General features: G+C 55.6%; 2 protein-coding genes across 5 annotated transcripts in view; one reads left to right on the top strand and one right to left on the bottom strand.

Annotated features, from left to right (window-relative positions):
* The window catches only part of GPR68 (G protein-coupled receptor 68), a 12,601-nt gene extending 10,551 nt beyond the window's left edge, over positions 1 to 2,050 (top strand). Inside the window, exon 3 of the mRNA XM_014543681.1 lies at positions 1 to 2,050. This exon is cut by the window's left edge and continues 41 nt beyond it. Within this exon, the coding sequence (XP_014399167.1) occupies positions 1 to 140 (140 nt within the window). The 3' untranslated portion in view covers positions 141 to 2,050.
* A 55-nt stretch (positions 2,051 to 2,105) lies between these two features.
* Positions 2,106 to 12,376, bottom strand: part of LOC102252495 (chromosome unknown open reading frame, human C14orf159) — a 67,629-nt gene continuing 57,358 nt past the window's right edge. For 2 of the 4 annotated variants that reach the window (XM_005871195.2, XM_014543679.1), the window contains exons 12-13: positions 11,970 to 12,121; positions 5,812 to 6,948 (exon numbers count right to left, since the gene is read on the bottom strand). In XM_005871195.2, the coding sequence (XP_005871257.1) occupies positions 6,799 to 6,948; positions 11,970 to 12,121 (302 nt within the window). In that variant the 3' untranslated portion in view covers positions 5,812 to 6,798. Of the gene's footprint in view, positions 3,144 to 5,811; positions 6,949 to 11,969; positions 12,122 to 12,376 lie in introns of those variants that run through there. The other 2 variants (XM_014543678.1, XM_014543677.1) reach the window with 2 other exon arrangements.

Raw genomic sequence — 12,376 nt, 5'->3', positions numbered from 1 at the left:
GGGAGGCCTACCCGCTGGGCACCCCCGAGGCCTCTGGGGTGAAAAGCGAGGAGCCCGAGTTGTTACGGAAGCTCCAGTCGACCTTCCAGACCCCTAACTCGCCGAAAGGGGAGGGGTTGCCCCCCGCCGGGCTGGCCTAGCCAGAGGCACCCATGTGTGGAGTGAAGTGAGGTCTGAGCTTGCTGGCCGGCTGGCGACGCTTTGCCAAGCGCAGGCGCCTCTTTCTGCTGGAGCACGGCCTCTCTGTTCCAGGGAGCGTGCATTGCTGAGCCCGATGGGGTGAGCCGGGGCAGTCCTGTCTTCTGTTGCAGGCGGGGCTGCTGGTGGGAGGAAGACGGTGAACTGTCACCTGCAGGAGGTTTTCAAAGAGAAGCGGGGTGGGGGAGTGCAGGGTGAGAGGATGTGCATAGAGGGGCGTTGGGAGAGGAGGGTGGGGACTGGGTGTGCGCCGGCCAGGGCCTTCCAGTGCCGTTGCTGCCATGAGGACTCCTGTCCAAACGAACGGTGTCATCCAAAGAGGTGAGCAAAGCTGCATTGTCATCATGAACACTAGCCCCACCCACAAGGGGTTCGGAAGGAAGAGGAGTGGGGCCGGGAGGCTGGAGGGGAGCAGGAATGTGGGGAAGCATCTGGGGTGCTGGTAGTGTGCACGGGGGACAATGCAGGAGAGGCACGCAGAGCGGAGACCCCAGCACACCGTTGAGTAGGGAGAGCCAAGCAGGTGCCCCAAGCTCCAGGGCTGATGGAAAACAGGACTTGGGGCTCCCAGGCCGATGTCTGTGGCCCTTTAAACAGTCAGCTCTGAAGCACAAGTGTCAGGACAGAGGCCTAAAGCCCAGGCGTCTAATCGCGTTCCCCACACGGATTCCTCCGCTTCAGTGTCGTTTCCATCTGCCCAGGAGCACCAGCCCTGGGTGTGTGTGTGTGTGTCCATGTTTAAAATGCCAGGGTCTCCATGACAGCTGTGTGCCAAGACCCTGAGGCTAGGGTCACGTGACTATTGGCAGTGTCCCCCACGCCCACCCCGGCCTCTGCCTCCGCCCCTTGCCGCACCCACAAGGGAATGTCTAATTCTCAGATGCAACAAAACAAAACAGATGCATTCTCTGGCATCTCTCAGTCTCTATAACGGAGAGAGGAGGTGGCCCTGGGCTCCCCTCGCCTCCTTTGTTCTCCTGCACGGCTCGGCCAGATCGCCCACCTCAGCCACCTGGAGCGTGAGAGTGGGCCCGTGGGCCACATGTCGCCCAGGGTGCTGACCGCCACCTTCCGTCCTGTCCTGGAAGGCTCAGCGCCCCTGCAGCTCTGCCAGGCATGTTGAGCCCCTGCCCTGGCAGTCATACCAAGGACCAGAAGAGCTTATTCCTGCTCCAGGGACCTGCCCACTTTAACAGACATGCTAGCCCTTCAGGTGGCCTGGTCGATGGCTGGGGCCAGCTCTCACGTCCCTGGGATTTGAGTCCCTCACACACAAGGGGACAGGTGGGCTCAAGTCTGGGGAGGGACTAGGGATGGGGAGATGGAAGCTGGTGCCAGTAGAACAATTGTGGAATCTGCTAAAGGCAGGGCCAGGAAGAACATCTTCGATCTTTCTCCCCCCATCCCTACCCCTCTATTTGCCAAGGATGCCCAACGGCAGATAGCCCGAGTGGGATTGCCCTAGGGAAGTGGGGTCCCAGGGCTACACTTGGCTTTGACTGGGCAGCACCTGCCCCAGCTCCTTATGGAGGGTTCTCTTCCCCTTCCTGAAGGTCTGAAGGTGGCTGAAATGGCCACACAACCAAGAAAAGCCCGCCCGCCCCAGCCCGGGATCCTACTGGGGCCACGGCACTGGCTGAGTCCTCCATGCCTCCTCATTCCATATTTTGACCTTAAACACCAGTGTTCCCACCAGGATGGACTGGGGAGAGCTGAGGGCGATTCTGTTTACTATCAAGAGTTGTGTTTTCGTATCGTCCTCTCTTTTATGCCAAGTATGTGTGTGTTGGGCTGCGCAATTGATTTATGTAGCAAATGTGAGTCTGCAAATAAAACAGAATAACCAGCCCCAGCTGGCGTGTGCTGCAGTCCTTGTGGGGAAGGGGGGTCTCCTAACACCAGGAGGGTCTAGAGGGGCCTTGAAACACCCAGTGGAGTTGGGAAGGTCGAGGGATTGACTTGCTCACAGGGAACATGAACAAGGCAATTGGGGGAGTTGCCCTTGATCACCCCGCAGTGTCCAGGGAGGATGGAGCCCTCAAGTGAAGTAGGTCTTCTCTCCCTGCTCTTGAGATCCATGTCTTCGGCCCTTCAGCACTTGTTGCAAATCCACTCTGGGACTTACCCTTTGCGGACAGAGCCCAGCCCTGCGGTTTGGAGAATATCACTCCTCTGTCTTTGGACACCTGACCCCTGCTGAGAGCTGCTCCCCACGGAGAGGAGGGCTGATCAGATCGGCCGCCCCGCACTGGGGAAGGTTACAAAGCAGAAAGGCCTGTTGGAGTCATCTCGCCGGCTGTCCTCCTCCGCTCCGGGTGTGGTGGGGAAGCCACATCTGTTGGCCAGGCCAGAGCATCGTCTCCGTGGGGGCCGGCTCCGTGTTTATTACCGAGGATTAACTCATCCCATTAACATGTACATTCAGTTTTAGTCACTTAATCCCTCTCGGGGTCAGATTCCCGGAGTCCTGAAGTGTTTTGGAAGAGTCAATCCTCCTTCCAAACAGACAGAGAACATGGATTCCTTTCTCTCCTGAGAGAATGGGCGGAGGGAAAGGTCCAGCTGGTATGGACTGGAGGTGGCAGAAGCCATCCACTTCCTGTTTCACCAGATGCTGAGCAAGGGGAGGCTCATCTTCCTGTTTACACACAGTGGTCTGCAGGGTGGCCAGACAAGGGTGGGAGACGTTTCCAGCACAGAATACACCCCCATCTGCTGCTGTCCTCTGACCGGTACAACCCAGGGAGAGCCAGAATCGGGCCATCTTGGGTCAGAAAAAACTGCTTCGGACCAACAGCTGTAGCTGGTGGTCCCGCAGTCTCCAGGACCTCATCTGGCCAGACAGCGGTCTTTGGCGGCCATCTCCTGGGGGTCACAATGGTGCCCAGTGCTCTGGGGAAATGGTGGGACTTCAAGTCCATTTGCTTCAACTCAACAGAAGGACCCTTTGAGATTAGACATTAATATCAGTGCTGGGATGTACCGATGAATTATCCCATGTATGTCCCCCAAAATGATGGTCCAATTTTTCAACAAATACCACCCATGACACTAATCTGCTACTACCCAAGGCAAGTCACTCCAAGGTTGGGAAGAAAATCTGATGAGGCAAAGTGGAACCACTTTCCCCACTGGCCTTAGTTCTGGCCTCTGGAGCCATGTGACTCTACAGGCAGTGTGTTAAGCCAAGCGTGCGTTAGACAAGGCTGGATTAATAGCAGCACTTACCTGCCAAACCACGGTGCCTTAAAACAAAAGTGTATCCCCGGTTCCTGCGAAGTCATGAGCGGCTGCTTCCTGGCAGTGTATTCCCGAGTGATGGTAGTGATTCAGGTTATATCAAGAGGTTCCAGGGTCTTTGGGGAATTGGGGGTGGGGGTGGGGTATTCCCTTTCATCCACACAGGTAGGGGAAGATGCACAAATAAGATCTCACAGGGTTGATGGCCAAGTCTGGAAGTGGTTGATATCTCTGCTACTCACATTCCATTGGCCAGATCCCAGTCACAGGGCCCCAACCTAACTGCAAAGGAGGCTGGGAAATGTAGTTTTCCTATGTATGCAGGAAGAGAAAGTGGAATTGGTGAGCATCCTGTTAGTCTCTGACAGACAGCTCTTCAAACCACTTCCACTTAATAGCGGTTAAACACTTACCTTCCTATAAAACCCACTTCTTCAAAGGTGATGCTTGGATTGGAAGTGGGACTAAGTCTGTCTGACCTGCTCCAAGGAGAAGGGGACCATTTATCTACCTCACTGTGCTTCTATGGATGCACTGTTTTGGGGGGCTAGGACATCACATTGCTGACAGAGATCGAGTTTATGTGAACTGCAGTTAAGCCACATCTTCTCCATCCTGCCCAGAGCTGTGGTTTTTTGAATCTGAGAGTTTGACCTCATTGTGGAGCCAATGGGGCCCACATGGAATGGGTAGAAAGTAGAAGAACGCCAGGGGCTGGACGAGGTAGGGCTGGTGGTCAGCAGGGCCTGTGCAAGGAGAGGCAGGGAACGGCCTGGCCCAGCTGAGTGAGGTCCACTTGGCCAGGGGACAGGCAGGGGGCTAAGGAGTCCTGACCCCCTTAGCCGGTTTGCTTGCCTTCAAGCCCCACCAGCAGGGGTGTGGGGCATGGGCACCTTAATGTGCCTGCCCTTGAACACCCACAGAGCATCCCAGACACTGTCTACCTGGATCCCCCAAACCCCACATTCCTTGAAATGCCCAGGGATGCTCACATGCCCCTGAGACTATCTTGGTGGAGACCCCAGCCCATCTCCACCCCCACCATGCAAGGACAAGGTCACCTCTTGTCCCCCGGTAACCAGCTTCTCCAGGTTACAGCCACGCCACTCCACACGTGGACACAGCCCCTTCCCCAAAGCACAGCCAAGACCAGGACAAACCTGAACAGAACTTTACTGAAGGCCTGAGCAGGAATCATATTGTGGAAAAGCATCAAAACTGGATCCTAGAACTCAGGGCGCCAGTGGTCCCTGGGCAGCCCCTGCTACGGCGCCTTCTCCTGACTTCCCTTACACCGTGGCCCCTGCTGCAGGGCCTTGGGCCTGCCTCTCCCTGCAGAGGGGCCTTGAGACGCCTCACTCCAGAGCTAGGACCCCTACTCTCTGGCTTCTCTGGGCTCCACCGGGTCTGAGCCTTTTCCCCAAACAGCTTAATCATCTCCCCATAAACTTCTGCCCACAGCAAAGACAACCCGTTCCACAGCCACGCCTCAGACGTCCCCGCGCTGGCACAGAACTCCATTCCTATTACAAAACCAGAGGCACGTTCGTGTCTCCCCCACATGAGTCAGAGAGTGCCGGCAGCTTTACCGGTGACGTTTCTCTCTTCTAGCCACCAAGGTTTCAAAAATGCAGGGTGCAATCCTATCAAAATCCCCTGTGACATGGAGCTCTGCAGTCTCAAATCAGGGGCAAAAACTGTCATTGGAGGAGAGCTGGCCAGGGAAGCTTACCACTGGGGGGGGCGGGGGGGGGCGGTCCCGGGAGCTGTGTGGTAAGTTGCAGGTGGAGGGACTGTGAGCTCATTACAATGGGCGCACCGGCCCTGATGCCACACCAGCAGGAGCACAGACTGCACATGGGGACTCCCTGCCAGAATGACAAAGGGAGGTCTGGACCATCCTCCCCCCATCTCAGCTATGTCTGGCCAGGGGCTCCGCCACGCCCCTGTGGGGGGAGCACAGGAGTGAACCCCAGATCACTTACTATACACTTGGGGCTCACTGCTGAGTGTACAACTAGGGGTAGTTTCTACAGCATGTGTTCCATGGTTTCCAATCAATGCCCCATAAAGAAGCAAGCTAGACGTGTTCAAGAAAATAAGAATTTATATTAGTTCACACAAACACTCCATCCATGCTTTTGTTCCGGCCCTCCGGTCCAGTTTAAGAACCCATTGTGGCCCTCGAGTCAAAAAGTTTGCCCACCCCTGAACTAGACCGTCAAACCTCAGAGGGAAGGCAGGGCAGGCGGGTAAGAGACCAACCAAAGGGCTTGTATGCATGCCTATCAGTGTAACCAATGGACACAGACTGTAGCGGGGTGAGGGCATGTGCTGGGGGTGGGAGCAGCCGGGGAGAGGTCAATGGGGGGGGAAAAGGAAGACATATGTAATACTTTCAACAATAAAGAATTTAAATTAAAAAAAAGAAGAACAAACTAAGCAGGCTCAGTTAGCATCTGGGGCCCTAGCCGCCCCCTCCCCACCCCCGTCTGGATGAGCCAGCACAAGACACTGCTGGGCTGGTCCAACAGGTATGTGTAAAGGGATGTGGTCAGTGACTCCGTTTCTGGTTTTGTCCGGAAATGTGCAGTGGGAGATTGTGAAGGAGATGAGGAGAAGCTGGCTAGAGTTGTCTGGGAGGCCTCTGTGAGCGACTTAGGTCCTAGAGAGTCTGACCTGCCCCGGCTCCAGGAGTGTGGCTGCCCGCCTCCCCCCTGGGCAGGGAGGGCAAAGCATCCGGCTCCAGGCAGGGCATTGGGGGTGGGGGGGATAAGATGAGGAGGAGGTGGAGGAGGAGGAGGCTCCCAGGTGGGGACTCAGGAGGTGAGGCGGGGAGGAAGCGATGGTGTGAAATGTTAAGGTGGGGGGATCTTTTGCCTAAGTAAACAAAGTGCTGTTTGAAAAGAGAGCATTGCAAAGGTATATTTTCTTGGCTGTGGTAGTGAGTAAACCTTGAGTAAAGTCCCAGAGTTTCATAGATACGCACGTCACATTTGTGCATTTTACTGTTTCACAGTTAGCATGGGGGCTTGCTCACGGCTCTTGGTCTGCCTGGTACTTTATTGCTTACGGTGTGGCCTCCAGAGCACACCACGTGGGTGGCCTGAGAGGCTAAGGTGAAGGAGGGTTGAAAGCAATGCCTCCGGCACCTGACAAACAGAAACAAACACTGGGAGGCCCAGAGGAAGGGTCCGAGGCCCACCTGCCCTATGCCCTCCCGGAGGTGGCATGCAGAGTCCCAGGCCAGCTCCCGGGCTGGTGCTCATTTGCAAGGCCGGTTCAGAGGCCCTCAGGGACTCCTCCCCGGGTCGGACGTGGCCGTCTGTCACGTACTCGCCACCGGTGTGCTGGGTGTGGTCACTGGCGCCCCATGGTGACGTCCAGCAGCTTCTGGATCATCTGGGCGTGGGTGCCGTGGAAGGGCAGCCCGTCCACCTCCATGCCCACGTTGCCCGAGACGCCGCTCCGGACTCGGTGCTGCACCAGGATGCTCAACATTTTTTCTTCCTGAGACAAAAGGAGGCAGAGAAAGAATTAGCGAATGGGGGAGGGGAAAGACACACAGACAAGCAGGTAAGTGGAGGCAGGGCGTTGGACGTGACATGGCCTCTTCTTCATGACGACGTGTGGATTAAAAATACGAATGCCACTGGGAGACTCCTCATGAAAAACGATCCTAATTAGAAAGGATATGTGCACCCCTATGTTCATAGCAGCACAATTCACCATAGCTAAGATCTGGAAACAGCCTAAGTGCCCATCAGCAAATGAGTGGATTAGAAAACTGTGGTACATCTACACGATGGAATACTATGCTGCTGTAAAAAAGAAGGAATTCTTTCCATTTGCAACAGCATGGATGGAACTGGAGAGCATTATGCTAAGTGAAATAAGCCAGTCAGAGAAAGATAAATATCACATGATCTCACTCATTTGTGGATTATAATGAACAACATAAACTGATGAACAAAAACATATCCAGAGACAGAGAAGCATCGATCAGACTGTTAAACCTCAGAGGGAAGGTAGGGGAGGGGGGAGGTAAGGCGGAGAGATCAACCAAAGGACTTGTATGCATGCATATAGGCCTAACCAATGGACACAGACAACAGGGGGATGAGGGCATGAGTGGGGGGGATGGGGGGAATGTGGGGATAAGGACACATATGTAATAACTTAATCAATAAAGAAATTTAAAAAAAAGAAAAAAGAAAAACAATCCTGCATCCTGCTTCGTCGGGCTCCAAACCCACTCGCCAGAAGCGGCCACAGTTTGGGCTGTTTCTTCTGCATATTCTTTCCATAATATGCTTTTTCTGGAAACCTGCATTTTCTTAACAAACACTAAGGAGTCCCTCCTGCGGCAGGGGCAGCGTGGGCTGCTTTCCGCCTACCTCGCCCCTGCCCAGCTCTGCACTACCTGCCGCTGGCCTCTGTGCCAGGGAGGCCCCCATTCCTCCCGAGACCCCGCTGTTAGCCTCCTGCTGCTGTGGCCTTGCCCATCGATATTCCTTGCTGTGCATGTGGAAGCTTCTGGAGCGAGCAGAGCCATCGAGGAACTGCAGGCCCCTCCTCACGCTGCAGCCCAGGGCCCAGCAGGCAGCATGGTTGGGGATCAGACAGATCTGACTTGGGTCCTTCCTGGCAGGTGTTTCAACCTCTCTGTGCCTCAGTGTCCTCATCTGTATAATGGGAGCGGCGGGGGGCACGTTTGAGCTGTCTAAAGTGATGTGCTTCCCCTCCTTCTCTTTCCTGCTACTTGTCTAAGCCACCAATGTATCTGTCCGGGCTGAGTAACTCCTCTCCCAGAGGAAGGTAGATCTCAGATAAAAACAAAAGGAGAGAGGACAGGGCCTGCGGGGAAGAAGTCAAACATGTTCTCCCCCAACCCCCTTCTCTCCACAAAGTAAGGAGGGGTGAGAGGACAGGACCAAGAAATCAAGACCAGGAAGATGTGACAGCTTCCTGCTCAGGCATTGCTAATTCACTCAGTCACCCACCCAAGTTTGATGGGAGCACCTGCTCCGTGCCAGGCTCTGAACTGGTGATACAGTGGTGGATGTGGCACGGTGCCTGCCCCCGGGGCTCACAGCCTAGATGTGTGCTCAGGCAGTACAGGTGGGGGGAGGGTGTCACAGGACAGGGCAGGGCACCTAACCCTGTTTACTGGGGTGGCTCAGGCAGACTTTCAGGAGGAGGGCCAGCCAGGTCAGAGCAGAAGTGGGCCCAGCAAGGGGCTACGAGGAGCACTCACTGAAAACTTTAAAACAATGGCAAGAGTGCTGGCAAATGTCACCGGGAACTGTCTCTGCTCTCAGCTGCCCCGAGAGCCTGCCATTTCCGTCCTGCCCTGGAGGCCAAGGTGGAAAGGAGGCCCGAGAGCGTTTCCAGAGCGTGTTTGTCCAACAGCCCCTCCCAGGGGCCAGCCAACCCAGAATGGCATTTTCCGCCCTTTGTTTGGGCTGTATTCTCCCATCTCTCTTCTCCATGGGTCATATCCTCTCTTTATGGGGGAATGCTCCTGGGACCCTCCGGCCACTTCCTCCCAGGACACCGCTGCTCCCACCATTCGCATCCTCTGGGTCCCAGGGAGGGCCGTGTGGTCCTCCCTTCGCGTGGCCAGTCAACAGGAACTGGCTGGCACGCAACTGCGAAGAGCCATGGAGATGAGCTGGACCGACGGTGAGTCCTGCGAATCTCCCAGGAATCACGTCTTCCAGGAGCCTCTCCAAGGGGAGAGGGTGCTGGTGGGGAGAGAACGCCAGGGAGCGCGGAGGCAGAGCGCGGGGAGGCTGGTACACCCCTCCAGATGGAGCCTGTGGAGCAGGAGAGGAGGGAGGGAGCACCGAAGGGAGGCAGAGTGGACAGGCTTGAGGCCTTGCTCATTGTGGGGGACGAAGAGGGCCCAGGACCGTGGTCGGCAAACTGCGGCTCGAGAGCCACATGCGGCTCTTTGGCCCCTTGAGTGTGGCTCTTCCACAAAATACCACGTGCGGGCGGCCGTGCACAGTGGGGTGAGAGAAAGGGGTCTCCTGGGAAGCTGATCCTTTTATATTTATGAATTGAACCCACTGTACACTTAAGGTTCCTGTGACTGATATCGGTTATACCTCATAAAAAAGTCAGGAAAAAAGTGGAGGGAGATCAAAGTGCCGAAGGGAATGGGAGCCCAGCATAAGGCCAGAGGCCATGTTCCCGTCTCTGCATCATCCATCCATCCATTACCCACTCATCCATCAGTCTGTTCATGCACCCATCCATCCAGCTAGCCAGCCAGCCAGCAGGCCTTCCGCCAGTCCGTCCATCCATCCATCCTCAGTCCCTCCTGTGAGGTGTCATCAGCTGGCTCTTGGGCCCTGAGAAGGTCTTGGGAATGCTCTCCAGCCATTTGTTCTGCCCTCCATTAAAACCCCAGGGCACAGCCAAAGGCCGGAGTGGGCAGGTGTGGCTCCCGGGCTCCTCCACGTGGTGCCCACTCCTGCTACAGTTATGATCAGACCGCTAAGAACTGTCCCTAAATATGGGAGGCCCTCCCTACAGGCAACTCACAGAGCAGAGATGAGGGATGTCCCTCTGTCCCTAACCAAGCAAGGCTCATCACCATCTCAGGCCACAGCTCTGCCCAGCGTCTCCTAATGACTCGGGGACCCCCCAGAGTGACCACTGAACTCTAGTATGACCATACTAGTTATTCTCTTGAACACTGCACCGCCTCATGTCCCTGCACCTTCCTGCGGCCGGAAGGCCCTTCCCTCCCTTCCTTACCTGCTACTTATATCCTGCTCACCCTCTAAGGCCCAGCTGAGTGCCACCTCCTCCAGGCAGCCTTCCTTGAGCTCTCCGAATGAGCTAAGTGCCCATTCTCTGTGTCCCCACAGTAGCTTGCTGTGCCCACTTCCACCCTGTCTCCTGAAATTACCTTTCATGTGTTGTCTCCCCTGTGGATCCTGAGTTCCCTGCCCAGGGGCCAGGTCTGACCCCTCATTGTCACCCAGAGCAGGCCTGGGCCTGACCCAGAGGGAGGGCTCAACAAACATATGCTTGCACTTTTGCTTTTAAAATGTTCCTTTTTGTCTTCGCTATAAGGGTGGTGCATTATTAATACATTTATGAAGGACTGGGTGGGAACTCGGAAGGAGAATTTTCCATCCCCGGCTTAAGCGTTGAGCTGTGTGACTGCGTTTGGCTCATTCTGCTGTGTGAATCAGGGATCATGTGTGAGGCAGCCCCCTGAGTGGGTTTTTTTTTTCCAATTAAGATCCAGGAAGTGCGAAGAAAGCACAGAAGGCCCTCTGGGTCCATCTAGTCAGACCATTTCCCCAGAAATTATCTCTTCTGCTGCGAGCCCTGCTTCTCCCTCCCCTCCCGCATGGCAGCCTGGCATTACCAGGAACTGGTGCCCTTACAGGACCTGGGCAACTTGTGAGCCATGCTGAGAAGAGCCCAGAGTACAGTCAGAGGCCCGGACCCAGACCGCAGCTCTGCCTCTTCGCTGGTGGTGCTGGGCAAGCCACTCCCCTCTTGGGGCCTCAGCTCCCTCGTTTGTAAAACAGAGACACCACCAATCCAGGGAGGTGCTGGAGAGACGGGGTGGGGCATTGGGGCAGGAGGGAGAGACAGAGGGAGAGACCGGCAGAAGGAAAAGGGGATTGGAACGGGTACAAGACAATGTTTATAGGAAGAAAAGAGGCAGCAGCAAGGGGCTCTGGCTCCTGGGATGAGACGCCCTCCTCTACTCCAGCGCACCCCCTGCCCACGCCCCCCACCTCATGAGCAGCCTCCCCACTGAGCACTGAGCTGGTCCCCACCTCCCAGCTTTTGGTTCCCGCCTTGCCTCCTTTCCGAACGCCTCCCCTTCTCCTGGGTTTATTCCTTCCAACCTCCAGCCCCCAGGGTCCTCTTCCTGCCTTAGTCCTCCCACCTTCACTCTGGGTGGGCTAATGGTCCCTGCCCACCTGAGGTTGTAGTGCCCCTGGATGGTGAACTCCTTGGAAGGGGACCATAAGGCGCCCGCAGCTGCAGGCAGGCACACCTCGTTTTATTGCGCCCCACCTTACTGCACTTCACAGGTATTGTGCTTAAAAGAAACAACACAGCCATTAACATCAAGGCAAGACCCTCCACCAGCAAAAGAGTGCGCCTCACTTTATGGCGACACTGGCTTTATTGCGGTGGTCTGGAACCCAGCCCGCAATACCTCAGGTCTGCCTGTATATTCAGTTCTTCCAACAATGCTGCTGGCCCCCAATTTACAGACAAAGGAAACGAGGCTCAGACAGGTTAAGCAACTTGCCTAAAGTCAAACTAGAAGGAAAACGGGCATTGATATCAAGTCTTCCTTAATAATTTAGGATCATGAGTAGGTCAAAGGTCACCCAATCCAGTCCAGCTGGGACACCTTTGCTTCTAGGTAGGCTCTGCCTCTGGCTGTTGACGGGCTGTGGCTTAGGCTCGGACAACAGGCCTACTCCTCACCCAGGGAAGAGGGGTTCCCATGGGGGGTGCGGGGGACAGTGGGGGCCTGTTACCTTAGCGACGGAGGGCAGCGCCTCGGTCCAGTGCTGCTCCCCAGGGGCATGGGAGGGCCGGGCTGCCTTCCTCAGGTAACGTCCATGGACCTCGCAGGAGTTCAGGATGTACAGAGCACAGGCCAAGGCGTAGCCTCCCCAGTTAGAAACGCCTGGAACAAAATGAGATTTCAACACGGAACTGGTGATGCGTCCATGGTCCCTCACCTTCCTCTAAGCATCGGAACTCGTCTCAAGAATGATCCCAAGACCCGAGGCACCTGGAACTTGTTGGAAACACAAATTCTTAGGCCAGTGGTTCTCAACCTTGGCTGCACATTAGAATCACCTGGGAATCTTTTTAAAATCCTGATTTCTGGGCCTCATCCTCCAGATATTCTGTTTCTTTGTTATGGGGTGGGGCCACA

The sequence above is a fragment of the Myotis brandtii genome, unplaced genomic scaffold (genome assembly GCF_000412655.1).
Source record: "Myotis brandtii unplaced genomic scaffold, ASM41265v1 scaffold332, whole genome shotgun sequence".
In the NCBI taxonomy this organism is placed as follows: domain Eukaryota; kingdom Metazoa; phylum Chordata; class Mammalia; order Chiroptera; family Vespertilionidae; genus Myotis; species Myotis brandtii.
The sequence above is the reverse complement of the archived record's forward strand: the minus strand, read 5'-3'. Positions and strand labels throughout refer to the sequence as shown.